Source organism: Ambystoma mexicanum, chromosome 11 (genome assembly GCF_040938575.1).
Source record: "Ambystoma mexicanum isolate Mex_15411 chromosome 11, UKY_AmexF1_1, whole genome shotgun sequence".
NCBI classification, from domain to species: Eukaryota; Metazoa; Chordata; class Amphibia; order Caudata; family Ambystomatidae; genus Ambystoma; species Ambystoma mexicanum.
This window is the reverse complement of record NC_090934.1, coordinates 92681797-92700024: the sequence shown is the minus strand read 5'-3', so window position 1 is coordinate 92700024 and position 18228 is coordinate 92681797. Positions and strand designations below refer to the sequence as shown.

At 46.7% G+C, this 18228-nt stretch overlaps 1 protein-coding gene across 1 annotated transcript in view; it reads right to left on the bottom strand.

Moving 5' to 3' along the window:
- Nucleotides 1–18228, bottom strand: part of LOC138503100 (protein argonaute-3) — a 2065845-nt gene that overhangs the window by 1224568 nt on the left and 823049 nt on the right. The window contains exon 5 of the mRNA XM_069622607.1: nucleotides 6824–6960. Coding sequence (XP_069478708.1) covers nucleotides 6824–6960 — 137 coding nt within the window. The remainder of the gene's footprint in view (nucleotides 1–6823; nucleotides 6961–18228) is intronic.

Sequence of the window (18228 nt, the reverse complement as noted above, 5' to 3'; positions counted from 1 at the left end):
TACCACTGATCTCAGGGGAATACGATCAGCGAGAGATTTTTCAGACATAATTTAATGATGCAGAACAATTGATTAATTAATCTTTCATTATGTGAATTAATAAGGGAGACCGGATTTCTAACCTGTGTTGCTTTGCATTGTCTTGCTTCCAAGAAAAAAGCGTTTCCCTGAGCTACCCTCCCGGCCCTCAATGCCCAGCCTATTTATCTTGCAGGGTAATATGGACTATCCTAGTTGTTTCATGCTGCTTCAGTTTTCTACTTCTACAGTGTGAATGCAGGTGTACAGTGTGATGTGGTAGAATTTCAAGTTTAGTTTGGAAGAACAAGTTACTTTCTTACCTGGTAACGTTCTTTCGATGGGATGGTCCGACGACGTATTCCATATCTATGACATGTAATCACCACAGCTGTGCTGCTTCGGAAACTTTTTCGGCGTCTGCGTCCTGCGTCGATGACGTCGATGCGCCGTCGTCGAGGACCTCCTCCGACGTCTGACGTCATCCGATGTGATAAGTAGAACGCACGACGCCCGTAGCCTCAGTTGTAGTTTTTTCCCCCCAGAACGTGTGACATAAGTCAACTGCCAGTCAGACACAAAGCCTTGCGGAACGTAAGCTGCAATCGCAAAAGAAATTCTGCAGCGGGGAAGGCAGGGCGGGAGCGATATGGAATACGTCGTCGGACCATCCCATCGAAAGAACGTTACCAGGTAAGAAAGTAACTTGTTCTTCGAGGGGATTGGGTCCTCCGACGTATTCCATATCTATGACAGACTCCCAAAGCAGTACCAAATCAAGGAGGAGGGAAAGAATTTAGAATTAGAATTTAGAATAGCCAATCAAATAGCAGAGCAAAGGACCGCCTTGCCAAAGGCCAGATCCTGCCCTCGGATGGAATCGAGGGAATAGTGCCGTACAAATGTATGTACTGAAGCCCAGGTGGCTGCATCACAGATGTTGCGAATAGGAACACCCCTCTGCAGGGCAGAAGATGCAGCCACACCCCTGGTAGAATGGGCCCGCAAGCCAGCCGGTGGGTCCTTACCCGCCAAGCGGTAACACTCCGAGATGGCTAAAATAATCCAGCGGGACAAAGTCTGTTTCGTCACAGCTTGCCCCAAACGCTTTCCAGCGTAACCAATAAAGAGTTGATCGTCCACTCTGACCCGGAACATGCGTGAAACATAAAAGCTTAAAGCTCTCCTAGGATCCAACCTATGGAGCCTCTCCTCTTCCTTACCAGGATGCAGAGGAGGATAGAATGCCGGAAGAACAACCTTCTGGGCCAAATGAAATTCCGTCACTACCTTCGGAAGAAAAGAAGGACGAACTCGAAGGACAACCCTGTCCTTGTGAAATACAGTGAAAGGTGGCTTAACTGAAAGTGCCTGTAACTCACTCACTCTGCGAGCGGAAGTAACCGCAACTAAAAACACAGTTTTCAGAGTTAACAGCCTCAAAGGGCAAGAATGTAAAGGCTCAAAAGGAGCACCCATAAGAAACCTAAGAACAAGGTTTAAATCCCAACCGGGCACCAGGAAAGGTGACGGAGGGAACACATTAGTGAGCCCTTTCAGAAACTGTGAAATTAAAGGGATTTTAAAATAAGAACACTCCTCAGACGAACGCTTAAAGATGGACAGCGCCGCCAGATAACCTTTAATGGTACCCACTTGCAAGCCCCTGTGGGCCAAAGAAAGCAAAAAGGACAGAACCATGGGGATATCACATGCAAAAGGATCCACATTCTGAACTCTGCACCAGTCGCAGAACTTACGCCAACGGCAACGGTACAGAGACTTTGTTGCTGGCCTTCGGGCCGAAAGCAACACCTCCATCAAGTCTTCAGGGAGGTCCCAATCCTTATACCTCAACCTTTCAGAAGCCAAGCGTGAAGGTTGAGGGATCTGACCTCTGGATGGAGAACCTGACCCCCCTCCCGTGAGAGCAGATCGTCTCGGTAGGGAAGACGACGTGGAGGGCAGATGGACAAGTCGAGAAGGTCCGGGTACCACGTCCTCCAAGCCCACGCCGGAGCAATGAGGATCATCCGGGAACCGAACTTCCGTCACCTCCGCAGCACTTGCGGGATGACGGGGACTGGAGGAAACGCGCACAGCAGCGGGAATGACCACTCCACCACGAACGCGTCTCCTAAGGCTCCTTTTGGAGGAAATTCCCGCGAGCAAAACCTTTCGCACTTCCGGTTGACACTGGAGGCGAAGAGATCCACTTGAGGGGTCCCCCAAAGGGCGAAGATCTCCAGGAGAGTCTCCTGAGCCAACTCCCACTCGTGAGAGATCGCGCTCTGCCTGCTCAGAGCGTCCGCCGTCACGTTTTCGTCTCCGGACAGATGAACTGACGAGATCGAAACTTCCTGCTGGATGGCCCAGAACTCGAGCTGCATCGCCTCCCTGCACAGAGGAAGTGACCCTGCCCCCCCCTTTTTGTTGAGGTAGTGCATGGCCACTGTGTTGTCCGTCAGGATCAGGACATTCTTTCCTCGCACAGTCGGCAGAAAAGCCTTCAGGGCTAGCCTGACGGCCCTCAGCTCCAACAGATTGATATGGAGTCTGGACTCCGACAGAGACCAACGACCGCTGACTGTCAGCCCGTTGGCATGAGCTCCCCATCCCGTGAGGGATGCATCCGTCACGATCGTCACCTCCGGCCAGGGTAGCCAAAATGGTGCCCCCTTCATCAAGTTGCCTTCGACGGCCCACCACAGAAGGTCCCGGGCGACCGAGGGCGGCACCTGAACCGGGTCCGACATCCTGCCGGAGGACTGCGACCATTGCGTCTTGAGTGCCCACTGCAAAGATCTCACCCGCAGGGGAGCCTCTGGCACCAGAAGAATGCAGGATGCCATGAGGCCGAGCAACCTCAAGAACTCGAACGCAGGGAGCGTCTGGGCATGCTGAAACTTGTGCACCATCTGCTGAATGTAAAGAGCCCTCACCTGGGGAGGAAAACACTGCCCCAGGGAAGTGTCGAGCACTGCTCCGATGTACTGGAGCCGCTGTGTTGGCGTCAAATGGGACTTCTTTAAATTGAGGGAGAAGCCCAGCCTGTGAAGGGAGTGGCAGGTGACGGACAGATGATCCAGGACTTGCTCGGGAGAGCTCCCCCTGATCAACCAATCGTCCAGGTAGGGGTAGACGTGAATCCCCCCTTGCCTGAGATGCGCTGCCACCACCACCATGAGCTTGGTGAAAACCCTTGGGGCGGAGGTCAATCCGAACGGCAGGACCCGAAACTGAAAGTGCGAGTCGCCAACCGCGAACCTCAGGTACTTCTTGTGCTTGGGATGGATCGGCACATGGAAGTAAGCATCCTTGAGGTCGAGTGACACCAACCAGTCCTGAAGCTGAAGGGCCTGGAGGACTTGAGAGAGAGTAACCATCTTGAACTTGTCTTTCCTGAGGAGTTTGTTCAAACCGCGCAAGTCCATGATGGGTCTCAATCCCCCGTCTTTCTTGGAAATCAAAAAATAAGGGGAATACCATCCCTTGTTCCTCTCCGCTACAGGCACCAGTTCTATGGCGCCTTTCTCCAGCAGGGCTTGAATTTCCTGCGCAAGGAGCGGATCCGGACACTTCAAAGAGAGGTTCCCCGGTGGATTGTCGCGAGGCCTGTGCCGAAAGGGAAGACAGTAGCCGTGGGTTATGATCTCCAGAACCCACACATCTGAAGTAATGGCTTGCCACTCTACAAGATGCTGCGCCAGCCTTCCCCCAACCGGCGAACCATGGGATATGGCCTCATGACTGAGTAGGAGCGGCTGCGGCGTTACCTGAGGGCAAAGAGGCAACTGCCCGAGCGGCCTTGGCACCACGGGTACCCTGTCGTCCACCTCTGGTACCCCTGCGTTGGCCTCTTTGACTGCCAGCTCCTCTCGCTTTACTGAAGGACGAGTAATAGCGAAAGGAACCACCCCTCCACTGCTGTCCCCTAGGACGAAAAGGCGGAGGTTGGCGAACTGCAGCGCCCAACGACTTCGCTGCAGCTTTTGAGGTCTGCAACCTCTCAAGGCTCTCGTCAGCCTTGCTGCCAAAAAGGTGTTCACCATCAAAGGGCATGTTGAGGAGCCGGGACTGCACATCAGGAGCAAACCCCGACTTCCGCAACCACGCAAACCTGCGTATCACGGTGCTCGCCGCCATGGACCTACTGACGCATTCAGCTAAGTCCAAACCCGACTGAACGGACTCACACATGGCATCCTTACCATCCTGGACCATAGCAAGGAAACCATCCCGTTCGTCCCCTTCGGGAATATGTTCAGCCACTAACGCAACACAGTTCCACAGAGTGTGCATGAAGCGAGACAAGGCACAAATGGAGTTGGCCGCCTGAAGCGCCATACCACCAGAAGAAAACACTTTCTTCGCCCAGCCGTCAAAACGTTTGTCGTCCCTATCAGGAGGGATGGTAGGGTACGACGCCTGCTTTGCCGGGGCCGTGGCCGCCTGCACCACCAAACATTCCGGAGTGGGGTGCCTGGTCAAGTAGCAGGGGTCGCTACTGGCTGGACGGTATTTTCGCGACAAGGATCTGCCCACCGCCGGGAGACTCTCCGGAGCAGTCCAAGCCGCTGCCACCCTTCTCTGTAAAGCCATATGGAACGGCAGTACCGGGTCAGTTGGGGGACCAACATCAAGGATGTCCGTCAGATCATCCTGCACAAACTCCCCTGGGGGAGCCGACCACCCCAAATACTCAGAAACCCTAGCCATAAGGCGCCGGTACGAGGAATCGGCATGGGAGCCAGGCTCAGGCCTACAAAACTCCACCTCCGGAGAGGTGTCCAGTCCACTGGCATCATGCAGTGACTGTCTCAAATCGTCAAACTGACTATGGCCCGAGACAATTTAATCTGGCACCTGACTAGGAACCAGGCCATCAGAATCCTCATCCGCCTCTGAAATATATTCCAGGTGGCGAAAAGAAGGCACCCGAGAGTGCTTGCTCTTAACCAGAGCCTTCCTAGGGGGTTCTCCCGTGACACGGGGCACCTCCGACACGAAAGGCGTCGAGCGAATCGGCGCCGACGTCGAGAAAACCGGCAACGGCGCCGAGAGGATCGGCGTCGATGAAATATCGCAGTATCGGCGGCGTCGACACAGCCCTCGAAGCCGGAGCCCCGAGCGTGTCCCTCGACGACCTGATCGTCGACGGCGTCGACGACTTCCTCGGAGCCGGAGCCTCGAGAAAGCCTGTCGACGCCCTCAACGCCTCAGACGTCGATGTCTTCCTCAAAGACTTCACAGGTGCACACGGTCTCGAACGCGTCGAGGACCGGGACCTGGAACGGGTACGGCGAGAACGAGCCTCCTTGTCCGAACGGGACCTCTCCCGTGACTCGTGCCGACCACTCTTGCGAGCGGTGTCTCTCGACCTCTCACGGCCGACCCCACTCGGGGGCGCGGACGGCTGAGTACCCTGCGACTCAAGAATCGCCAACATTTTCTTCCCGAAGGAAGCCCATTCCTCCGGCGTTGCACGGCTGGTGGGGTAACCGACGTGCCGGGCAGAGTCCTCGGAAGAGGACCTGGAAGGCGACCGGTGTCGGCGCTTCCGAGAATGCCTCGAAGAGGCTGAGGAGTGGCGAGACCGACTCCTAGAAGAAGACCTACGAGACTTCCGACGATGACGCGGAGAGTCACCCCTCGAATCATCCGTCGGAAGCCCCGCCGACTTCGACTTCCGGGGCTTGGACACCCGACCTACCGACAACAACTTCTTACGTTCGCGTAAGGCTTTGGACGTGAGCGACTGGCAGTCGATACAGTCATCCGTGTCGTGGGCCTCCCCGAGGCACCAGAGGCAGGCGTCGTGCGAGTCAGTCACCGACATCTTGGACCCACACTCCCCGCACTTCTTGAAGCCCGGACGCGGGGTTGAAGACGAAGTAGAAGACATCGTCGAAGGATATTCACAAACGAACAGGTTCGAAGAACCGAAAAGAACAGAACTCCAAAGAGTCGAGGCGTAGAACCGAGAAACACGAAGCAACACGTTCGCGGAAAAAACGGAACTGAGGCTACGGGCGTCGTGCGTCCTACTTATCACATCGGATGACGTCGGAGGAGGTCCTCGACGACGGCGCATCGACGTCATCGACGCAGGACGCAGACGCCGAAAAAGTTTCCAAAGCAGCACAGCTGTGGTGATTACATGTCATAGATATGGAATACGTCGGAGGACCCAATCCCCTCGAATTGGGTTTACTTTATGAAAAAAAATGTTTTTTAAATTGAGCTTTTATTTAGCGCTTCATGCCCGAGACCAACCTCAAAACACGAGACCAAGTTTCGAACCCATGATGCTCCGCATTGTCTTGTGTCTAAGACAAACGTGTTGAATCTAAGCCGTCCTCCCGACCCATTGGGTTAGCCAATAGTGACTTATCTTTTTGAGTTACACATTAAGTTCAGCAAGGAGTCAAAAAATGAAGACTATCACTACTATTGTTTTCCTACGCTCTGGTTTCTGCTAAAGGTTTGCAGTAAATACAGGAAAAGCAGATTATTCTTTCTGTGCCATTAATGCAATTCCAACATTCAAGAGTCTCACAGAAAGTCTATTGCTATATATGCCTTCAAATGATGACGATAAAGCAACCTGCCTGCACAAGACCAAATACAAAGGAGAAAGCACACTGAAGGGTGGTCTTGTTTTTTCAAATTCTTGTATCCCAGTTGAAAGAAACTGATACAGTAGGAATGCAAGAGTACGGCGGTCCACCCGAAGAAAAGCACCAATTTTTTTCTAGTGGTTTAACCAACAAGCATAATAAAAGGTAAGCACCTCAAAACTTACCATCAATGTTAAGCATCATTTTCCACATAGCAGGCCGAACAGATTGGTGGAATCCAAACCAGACCTCTCTACCACCCCCCAAAGGGTGATCATAGCCCTCTGGAGCAGAGAAAAAAGAGCGACCCACAGGGGTGTATCTAGAAAAAGAAAAAAAGGACCAGTGACTTACTTGAAACACAGTTTTTCTCTAAAGCTCATTTTGTCCTGACTACCAACATGGTCAGATATCCTCACTAAAACTGGTTCGAGTACCTAGCAGTCAATTAACCACAAGTAAAGCATGGATGAGTGCTGAACAACTGGATGGTAAACAATAATCCAACCTTACAACAAGTCCTGGCACAGGTCACTTCATATGATAAACACATAAGGGGGACCAAATAGGGGTTCTAGACGTAGTCACAAGCATTATCTCACACAAAAAGTACAGGTGAAATTTCCTGGTTTAGAAAGTTCCAAACAACACTAGTTAATATCCTAGTATGACCCTCCAACCGGTTCTAGCTCTCCCTATGGTGGTATATTCTCCCTAGATAGAGGTGGGCCGCCCTTCTAGGGTGAGGGAAAAGAAAAGAGACTGACCCTCTTCTGGCTATTGCTTGGCAAGAAGGAATCATCAATTCATAAGTAGCTAAGTAGCTAAGCAAAGGGAAATGAGTGCTTTAATGCTCCTGCTTCTTGTAACTCAAAAAGTGAGATATTTAAAACAAAATTATTTTAGAAAAGGTTGGCCAGTTAATGGCTGGTAATCCCATAATCTGTCTGATTGACCTGTTTCAGTGGAATTGTGCAAGTGAATCCACTTTCTTCAAGCCCTGGGAGGATAAAACTGAACTAAACCGAGAATACCACCAAATTGCATGAATGCTGCTGTGTCGAGTGTTTATTCCCTATTCATTCCGTCTCTGCAGCCAATTTGATTTCCAAATGTCAAATGGCTTCTTTCACGATGGACTGAGGTTCACCCTTACTAGTTTTAGCAGTTGTGACACCTTAGAAGGGGAAGGGAGCTCAGCCAATCAGGTTGCTGGAACAGCGGTGAGAACACAATCCCCATCTGCTGTTCCAGCCACCCAAGACCCTTCCACGGGTGGTGCTTTTTTCCCCTTTTTCTTTATTTTTCCTAGCGTGGTGGTGGGGGGCAACAGGGAGCCCCCTGTTGCCTCCCCATGTTAGAAAAAACAAATCCTCCCAGCTCCCGCCACAATCTCTGCCCGTCTGGCCACCATTGAACTAGAAAAGGGACTTGGTTCCTTTCTGGGTGACGGTGCCATTTTGGAACATGTTTTCCATGGCCACAGTCATCAGAAAGGGACCTAGACCCTTTTCCATTTCTATGGCATTTTCTTTTCTCCGACGGGAGATGGGCCTTTGCTGAGCTGGTTTCCTGTCAACAGCAAAAAAAAAAAAAAAAAAAAAGAAACCTATCTGCACACCGGTAAATCCTGCGGTACGAATAGCTTTCACGAGCATGGCGTTAAATGGCCTGCAGCTCGGGCCTACCAAAGTTCGGACTGGCATGCCGTAAAACGCCATGTGCCCCCCCCCCGCCCCCCCCGTGAAAGCTGTAGGCCAGAATGCTGCCGGCCGTGATCTGTGCTGCTGCGGTTTATTTACCATCCTGCAGGATTAATGCATAAGAACCTAGTGACTAATTCCAAAACCCAGGGTGGTGTGCAGGAGCAGGTAATCGGTGACAGAAGGATAGTGACATACCAAAAGCATCAAGCACACTATGTAACCGAACAGTAAACTCAGATCTCGGATAATGACTGAATGTCATCTTTGATGTCTTGGGTGTTAGTCTTAGCAGTGCACGGTGGTGGTGCGAGTTATTGTTGCTTAGCTTACCATAACTGGCGAATTTCAGGGGTTTTCCGATTTTATCTACAACCATAGCGTCCCCTTAACAAAAGTTTTTTTACTGAATTGCATAGGCATTTAGTAGTGCAACTTAACCATAACGTCCCTTTAACTGTTTTTTTTACTGAATTTCACATGTTTTTAGTATCGCTACTTAACCATAACGTCCCTTTAACAAAGTATTTTTACTGAATTTCATAGGTTATTAGTGCAACGTAACCATAACGTCCTTTTAAATGGATGAAGACCATTACCACCCTAGCTTCCCAAAGCGGGAACGCAGGGTGCTAAAAAAAAGATTTTTCTTCCCAAACCGGTACGCCTGCGGCGTCCCGTGTAGGAAGAAAAATCCTTTAACAAGATGGTCACCAAGGAAGGGAAGGCGGGGTTCCATAAAGGACCCCTCTTCACTTCACAACACGTGTGCGTGGTCTTCTCAGCTACGTGTTATGTACAGTGCGTGTGTGTGGTCTTTGCAGCTAGGTGTTTTCCGTAAACTCCTGTGTGCGGTTTTGTTCAACGAGTGTTCGGATAAGTCGCGTGGGAGCGCGGAAACGTGTGTGCGTGGTCTTGGCAGGTACCTGTTTTCTACAACACGTGTGCATGCTCTTCGCAGCTACGTGTTATCTACAGCGCCAGCGCGTGGTCTTTGCAGCTATGTGTTTTCTCCAGCACGTGTGCGTGGTCTTCACTGGTACGTGTTTTCCGTGAACTCCTGTGCGCGGTTTTGTTCAACGCGTATGCGTGATCTTCTCAGCTAAGTGTTATGTGCAGCGCATGTGCGTGCTCGGATAAGGCGTGTGTGAGCTCGGAAACGCGTGTGCGTGGTCTTTGCAGCTACATGTTATCTACATCGCGTGTGTGCAGTCTTTGCAGGTATGTGTTTTCTACAGCGTGTGTGTGTGGTTTTGACTGCTACGTGTTTTCCATTAACTCCTGTGCGCGGTCATCATTTCTGCGCGTTTTCTTCAACGCGTGTCTGTGTTCGGATGAGGCGCACGTGCGAGTGTGCGCATTTTGACTGGCACGTTATGTGTCAACAGCGGGTGAAGTAGTTCTGCGCATGCGCTTTACTGCGTGAGCGTGGTCTACAACACTACATGCTTTCTTCGCGTTCGGATGTTGTTCAGTTAACACGTTTTTGTGCTTCTTGCAGCCATATTCCATCCCATCCTCATCACCCCTCACCTCCCCAAACATTATTTGATCAGCTTGACGAGTGCAATGTTTTTTTAATATGTTTTTCTGCGATGTCCGTGGACACCGGACGAGAATCCAAGATGTCAGGCGTCTCCAAAAATCTGACGGACTTCACGCTTCACCACAGCCAATCAGAGAAAACGTCATATGTCCGTGGACATCACGCAAGCCGCTTGGCCAATGCGTGTCCTCCTTCACGGAGCGAACAGGGAAGTGTGTCCATGGAGCGGACATAGATATCACTAATCTTTGTGCCTTACGTTTTCGTCATTTTAAAGAAAACTACTGGACAGATTTAATCCAAATCAAGAAAAGCTTTTGGGACCAAGCCGCTGCTCCTGCCGCAAATTTGTTGCAAATCCAACCAGCGGTTCGGGCTGTAGGCGTAAGCAAAGTTTTTTCCCATTATGTCTATGGGAAAAAAAGACATTTTGGGACCCCTCCTATAACCTTTCCCCCCCTGGACGAATCCTCACCAAACTTTGCAAAATAATTCAGAGTGGACCATATACTTTTTTGGATTGAAGCTCTTACTATGGAAACAGCAACTTAACCATAACTACTGTGGCCGTGTAATTAAAATAAATATACGTCTACACAAAATCATAACATATGGAAGAGAGGAGGCATCGATGGGCTATAGTGACCGACAAAGCATGGTTCCAAGTCATACTGAAAATGGATACTGTATCAGCTGCCAAATATATAACTCAGCTTGGGGTCCCAGGATGATGGTTTTACATTTGCAAGTACTGCCATGAATACCAGATTTCAGTCCAGGAAGTTCACGTCTCAGGAAAAGGCAATGTGAAGTGGACCCGTCTGCAGACAGCTCACACACACAACCACCAACATTTTACAGCTGGTAAAGAATCTAAATGCAAATGGTGATAGATTATTTTCGAGAATGTTCGAGTCAGGACTGTCTGTATGCCTAGTCCCTCATTTACCATAACACCCAGACAGTTATCAGAGTGGCGCGCCAGAAGAAGTGACTGGTTCTAGTGGCATCAATGTGGACGCTTCCAGCTTTGGTTCATCTATTGCTGTGTTTTGAGTTTCCCAACCTGACATGTACCATCCAAATATCAGAAACTGTGGGCATCTTTAACAGGAGTAAAAGGGCAGCTTCATGCTCCGACCCTTGAACGTACCCAGTCCGTAGTGGCATGCCAGAAGGTTTAAGATGATCCTAGCAACCAGACGTTACAGGCTTTCAGAAACTCAAGGGCTACTGGAACTAAGCAGTTGTACTGTTCAGCTTTGTTTTAGTGGCAAAGGAGAGCTGCAACAGTGACCATCAAATGGGCAGCTGTTTAATTTTCGGACTGGGCAATGGCATGGTCAAAGATGGAAGCGTGCGAGAGCATAAGACAATGGGTGCATCTGCCCTTTGAAGCCCTGCCTATCTAAAATCCTATCCCACAAGCAGGTGTGAAATTTGGTACAACTCTTGAGATGGGATAGCTGTGCCATAACATGGCATGTGTTTGAGGTTTATGTCTAAATCTTTAATCACTCGGGAATGGGAGCAAGAATGGGTTCTGGGCTGCCCAACACCTCCAGGAAAGAGATATTTCATTCAACAAGCAGAGTATACAAAGTACTGGACTGTCCTGCAAAACCTTAAACACTTTACTTCAGGTTTCTGAGAACATGGCCTCAAGTACAGCCATCATAGGCTTTTATCATAGGCTTTCAAAATAACATTTAAATCTCACTTCAATGGGATTTTGCAATGGAGGACAGGTCTGTTAGTGTTACAAAAGTGCCTATATTACTAACCGCTCTGTAATTAGCTATTTACCCATGAGTAATGTCCTTTCTGCTGGTTTAGTACTTCCTACCACAGAGTCCTCGTCTTTGATACAGCTTCCCTGCACCAGCTTCTATAGATAGTTATTTAGTCACTTGGAAGAGTCACGTGGCTCCACTTGGTGTCGTTGGGAGCCAATGGCACCAAATGGAACGCTATAGACAGTACATACAATGACAGCTTTGCTCCATGACCGTTTTACTTCCCCCCATCCCCCTAGCATTCCACAACATAGCATAAGTGAATGAGGTATCCGTCATGAATCTTAGGTTGGGCCAGGGGAAATAAGGGGGAAGTGGTGTGATGAGGAATCTGTGGGAGGAAAGAGACATGACCAAGAAGTAATCATTTGTCCAAATGGAATCCTTCCTCCCACAGCAGTATAAAACCTGGAGAGGAGAGGAGAGAGGCACCATTCTCTACACCAGGAAACTCTGGAGCACTGCACATTCAAAGCAGGCATCCTCACCAAACAAGGAATACAGGAATGAGTGCTTAGTGAATGTTTGCAGCTTGATCGAGTGATGACAACCCTCTGCAAATCAGCCATAAGCACTCTTGTCAAACGGACCCAGAGATCTTCAGGCACTTTTTTCACAGCCAGATATTACTACATTCTGAAAAGCAGAGGATGATCGAACTGGTCAGGGTCTGTTTTGCAAGTGACCCGCCTATACGATTTCCAGGGTAACAAACCAAAAGCTGGTCATCTTTCCTGATTTCCCTCATCCAAAGACAGTCCTTGGGTCCAGACAGTGAAACCTCTCCTACTCCTTAGATGGAAGAGAGGGAGGTTAAACAATAGTAAAATAGTACAATACGTTTCCCTCATGAAGAAGCGACGCACATAGTTGAAATTGTTCTCAAGTCCAAGATAGGAGTGAATGTAAAGTTAACTTCTGCGCCTGATTGGAAACACATGGGAATTGAGCTGTTATATCACCTTCCCAAGTTTGAGATTAGGAAAAATAGCATTAAGGGGAATGATAAGAAGCGGTCTATTCTAAAGGAGGTTAATGGAGTTCGTAATATTGTGAAAAATGGAGGGAAATCGAGGGCAGCTTCTAGAGAAGTCAGTAATAAGAGCAAGTCAAAAACATAGTCACTGCTTGCACATTCTATCAGAAGTTTTTCAAAAACTGAATGAGTGTGATGATTTGCTTTAGTTGAGTAACAGGTGAAGCTAATTAGTTGAACACACATGGTTCCAAGCTCCTTTAGCGTTGAACAAATAAGTAGGTTTATTTTTCATGGTCATGATCTGGTGCTTTTTCAGGACACATGGCTTATGTATAATGCTAGATGGTTTTAGTATTTTTGAACAACATGCTGTTTGGTCGAATGGTGGTAGGCCTTCGGGTGATCTGGTAACAGCGATTCAGAACACCTTCGGGTTTTGAACAGAGAGTATTGGCTCCTACCTCCCAGGTATCCATGCAGTCAGGATTGGCCTGAAAGAGTGTAACACACATAAGGGCTTGCTCGTGATCAATTTGTATTGGAATCCTGTCAATACGGATCTGGCCATATTCCTCGAGGATTTTGCCACTTTACTTACAGATGTTATCAGGTTTCCAGATGACCTATTGTTGCTTGCCGTGGACTTGTATTCCCATTGTGTGCCTATTTCCAATACGTTGAACGAGACCTCCGTGGGGAGGCTCAATGCGGAGAGATGAAACAGATTATTCTTGGAGTCTGCAGATTGTGAATGCGACACAGTGGGTAATCTGGAGCCGGCGACAACATGGACCAATGGTAAGGCAAGGTCAATTAAAGATTACCTGGTGGTTTCCTCGGTTATTTTATCGGTGTGAGAGGCTAAATGTTGCAGAGCTAAGTACTAGCGATCATTGTTCCTTGCAGGCCACTTTCGCATTTGGAGTACAGAAGCTGAAAAATGAACTCCCCCATAAAATTGTGGCAACTAAATGCAAAATTGGATGAGATTATATATGCTGAGAATAAAGTCAATCTTGAGAGCTTGATTTCTCCGGGTACCTTTGTGGAATTTTTGAGGAACTTAGATTCCCCAACAGCTGGACTTTGTTCAAGAACCGGTACGCACCGGTATAAGTTCGATGAGGAGACCAATCTGCGGAAGAAAGCTCTGAACAAAGTGATATGTGCCCTAAACATTGTGGCTATACAGAGATTGGACCCTTCACCAAAAAAAGAGGGAATTCCATAACAGGCATCGTAACTGGTCGCAAGACCATGGGTTTAAGCTTAGTCTTAGGAATGGACAGTTGATGCTAGAAGGCAGTTACACCAAGTAATACAAGAAACCTGTTTTCATTAATAACCAACTAGACTCACAAGGTAGCTTGCAATCGAATGTGGTTACAGAAAATGATAGGTTGCAACACTTTGGTAAAGAGCTTAACGAGATAGCCATGAATCCCAGGGTGTCATCTAAGGATTTTGGTTGGAAACCGGATTTCAACATGGAAATCATTGAGAGGTTGATAAATTGTGCTTCGAGGTCCAGATCTGCTGGCCTGAATGGCCTAAATAACACAAACCTTACAGCAGTCTGGACAAGAATTCTTTATGGACTGTTCAACAACATTCTAATTGTCCAAAGATGCTCAGAGTCGTGGAGTAAGGCAATTATTGTTCCCATCGATAAAACGGGCGATAAGGCGGATTCAGCAAAATACTGGCCTATCGCCCTTTTAGAGCCACAGAGAAAAATATTTGCTGGCATTATTTTAAGGAGCTGGAGAATTGGGCCTAATCTAAGGGCATTTTATCGAAGTTGCAAATTGGGTTTCGGAAGGGTCTCCCGACTACATTAAATGGGTTAGCAAGGAGTATTATTACTGACATAATTGGAAGGAAAAATGTAATTCTGCCCTATGCAGCATCAATTGATTTCTCTAGGGCTTTTGACACAGTTAACAGGAGCAGACTGTGCAAAAAACTAAAAGGTTTGGGATTACCAGATGGATTGTTGACAATAATTATAGAGATGCATGAGCGTACCAACATACAAATTGGCCTTGATATGCAAGGACACTTCTCCTTGCAGATTCCAACAAAAAGAGGAGTGAGGCAGGGATGCATTTTAGCTCCCTGCCTCTTTAATCTCTATTGGGCACATTTGGCTGAATTTTTTTCCCCTTTTGCTCTTGCCAGTCCCAGAATTGGAAGATCTAAAAACAATTCTATGGCCTATGCAGATGATCTAGTATTATTAGACTACACTCCTGTAGGATCCCAGCATATGATCACAGCCCTAGACAAATATGCAGTCCTAAATGACCTACAGAACGCCTTAAAAACAAGCATCATGAGTTTCTGTAATCCTTTGAAAAAGATGCCTAAATTTACCTGGAAGTTGGGTAAACTATCACTTCAATGACAAAAAAAGTGAAGCACTTGGGTTTTATGTTGAGAGCTTCCCCATCGTTAAAAGAACTGGAAGTAGAATTGAAGAGTGAAACATCTCAGTTGGCATGTCAAATGAAGATGATTCTAAATACATACTGCTGATTCAAGCTACTGCCCCCGATTACCTTTTATATTGGAAAGCAATACTGTTTATTTTATACGGAATGGAAACTAATACCTTTGCCCGTAAAATGAATTGGCTTCGAATAGAGCGGCGCTTATGGAAGAATGTTTTTGTTTTGCACCTCCCGATGTCCTGGTCTATTGCTTGTCTGCGTTATGAGCTCGGCCTGCAGTCATTGCATGTTCATTTCAATTGGAAGATACTGACACTCTATAGATCTGTTTTTATGCCAAGCAAGAACTCATTGTATGAAGACATTAAAGACGTCTTAAATCTTGGTAGCTGTGATTATTTAACCACTCTAAAACAGGATGTTTTTAAGATCATGACAACATGCGAAGAGACAGACATTTAACGGATTAATAATCCATCAAAAGTGAAACTCACATTGATGAGAATGGATTGAATATTGAGGAGGGCAGCCCTTTTCCGAAACTGATTTTTGTTTAAACTTTCCCCATTAGTGACAAACCTAGAGGCTTTGTGTTACCTTCTATACGGAGGTTCCCTGGCCCCAGATGGAGATCCGATCTTTTGAGATTTCGATAAAACCCAATTGTTACTAAAGAAATTCAAAGGATTCAGAGGAAACTGGAACCTCGGAAAGGGGATTGTGATCTATGAGAAGAGGGGGTCCCCCAAGAAAAAAACATGTACTTGTTGACTGTAAACTTACTTTTGCCTTAAGGTGTAGATATTTTAACCGATTTGTGCATCATGAGGATTGGCTGAACAGAGAGAAATTTTGGTTAAGATTATCTGGGACAGAAGTCTTCTAAGATTATTAAATGAATTGCACTCCATAAAACTATACTCCTAACTGGGTTCGATAATAATGGGACTACAGGTATTTGTAATGAAACGATTGTATTCCTGGTTGTATCTTAAGTATGCAATTTTGTCATTAATTTTATACTTTTTTGCTCTTTCTGCTTTATTATTTTTACTTTGCATATGTTGTGATCATTTTATTCTTGATTTTACGTACTTGTGAAAAGTCAAAATTTTCAGACTAATGCACAATAAAAAATTTAAAAATAGTACGGTTCATTTTCTGGGAGGTACAGAAATCTGAAACTACCATGGGAAGACAATTCGGTCTCCCACGCAGTTACTTTCTCCTTAGAGCAGGGATCCCCAACGTGTAGTTCGGGAGCAACATGTTGCTCGCGGCACCCTAAATTGTTGCTCGCCAGTTGCTCTGGGCCATGGTGTGGAGGACTAGAAGGAGGTGCTGAATGGATGAGACCTCAGTAGCATTGTAGTCAGGACAGAGTCCTGGACTGTGCAAGAATGTTGGCCAATGAGGCGGGGTGTTTACAGCTGGCTTATTTTTATACATGCAAGATTTGTGTTTGGTGCCACCAAGCACATAATTTTTCAGTACATTTCCTTACTTGTAATGGTAGTGTCATTGCTAAAACCCTGTCATCTCCAGTTACTTTTCCCAGCTGACAAATGTATTAATGAGTAGAATATTTGAACCATGTTTGTGTCATGGAGAAAATTGGCATATTCTGTTCCTTGGTACAGCTAGTATGAGCATAATGGACAAGGAGGTGGTATGCATACCCAACTTTCCTTTATTAAATAATGTGCATGCACACTTTCTGTACAAGTGAGGTTTGTGTTTGATGCCACCATGCATATTTATGGACAATATTGATTTTGGTGACACCTGTAGTTATTATTACATAGTGTCCTAGTGGAAAAATGGTCATCATTTGATCCTCTGCCCATCTGGCAGATGGTTAATGGGCAGATATGGTAAATGCATGCCACATTTTTTATAATTAATTTGCCCTGTATTCCAATCCAATTAAGTTATTGTTAATAGGTTTAAACTAACAAGCCAATTAATTGATTCAAATACTTAGTTAACACCACAACACCCCTCTATGAAGTGTTCATCAAATGCTCAAAGGTTTGACCAATGTTTGCCACTAAGTCTTGTGTAAAATCCCTTTTGACCAGAGAAAATAGGCTCCAAATAATTGAGAAAGGAATTATTTTGATTCCTAAGCACTTTTTCACCAATGCAACAATCTTCTGGAGCTTTAAAATACAGCATGTGCCATAGCATTCCCAAATAATTCTCAGGCGGTAACTTCCATAGGCCCAATGAAGTGATCTTAAACCCTACCATGTAATGACCTGAAGTACTAATTAATATTTAATCGTATTTCTCCATTAAGTCAGCAACATTTAAGAACAGGTTTCATATTTTTCATACAATTCACACAGAAGAAGCCCAAAATAAAAAAGTAACTTTAACATATTCAAACTTGCTATATATAAAAGTCTGATCATTACAATTAATTATATATAACATAGTTCCCATGCATTCCACGCTTACGCAAAACAGAGAAACAATGGCAAATTAACAGAAAATGAACCAAATCTTTGACTCCTATTTTGCAAGCGCACTTTGTGCTTCCGCCTGCACACTTTCTTAATTTATTGAGGAGTGGGTACATTTAAACGTACCATTAGCACCAGCCTCCTGCATTCTGGGGATCTTATTTCACAGATTTCTCCTTGCCATCTTATATGTGCACGTAAGTCTGCATATAAGGCTAAAGTGTGCAGCCTATGTATATTTTGGACATCTGACTCCATCGGACAAGCTCTTGCTTTTCGAGCTATTTTGAGGTGGCTTAATGCACCAAATTTAGGTATATCCCATCCCTATCCAGATGGACAGTGCCTTACAACCGCCCATAACCACAAGTATTTCTCTTCACCAGGGGAGGCTACAATCGCGCTTGCACTGAAAATCCCTTTATGATTAGCCGAAAATCCCAGATGTGCTTTAAAAAAATAAGGAACATTCTTAACTGGCCTGACACTTTCAAATTGAACACCCCCAATTGAGCTCACAAGGGGCTAGCGGGTGTATCTGCAGGGAGACCTGCTATTTGGCACAGGAATTTATTTTGCAACTCCTCCAGGAAATGACAGCTCTAACCACACTAGATTTTTCGGCCTTAAAATCATGGAACAGAC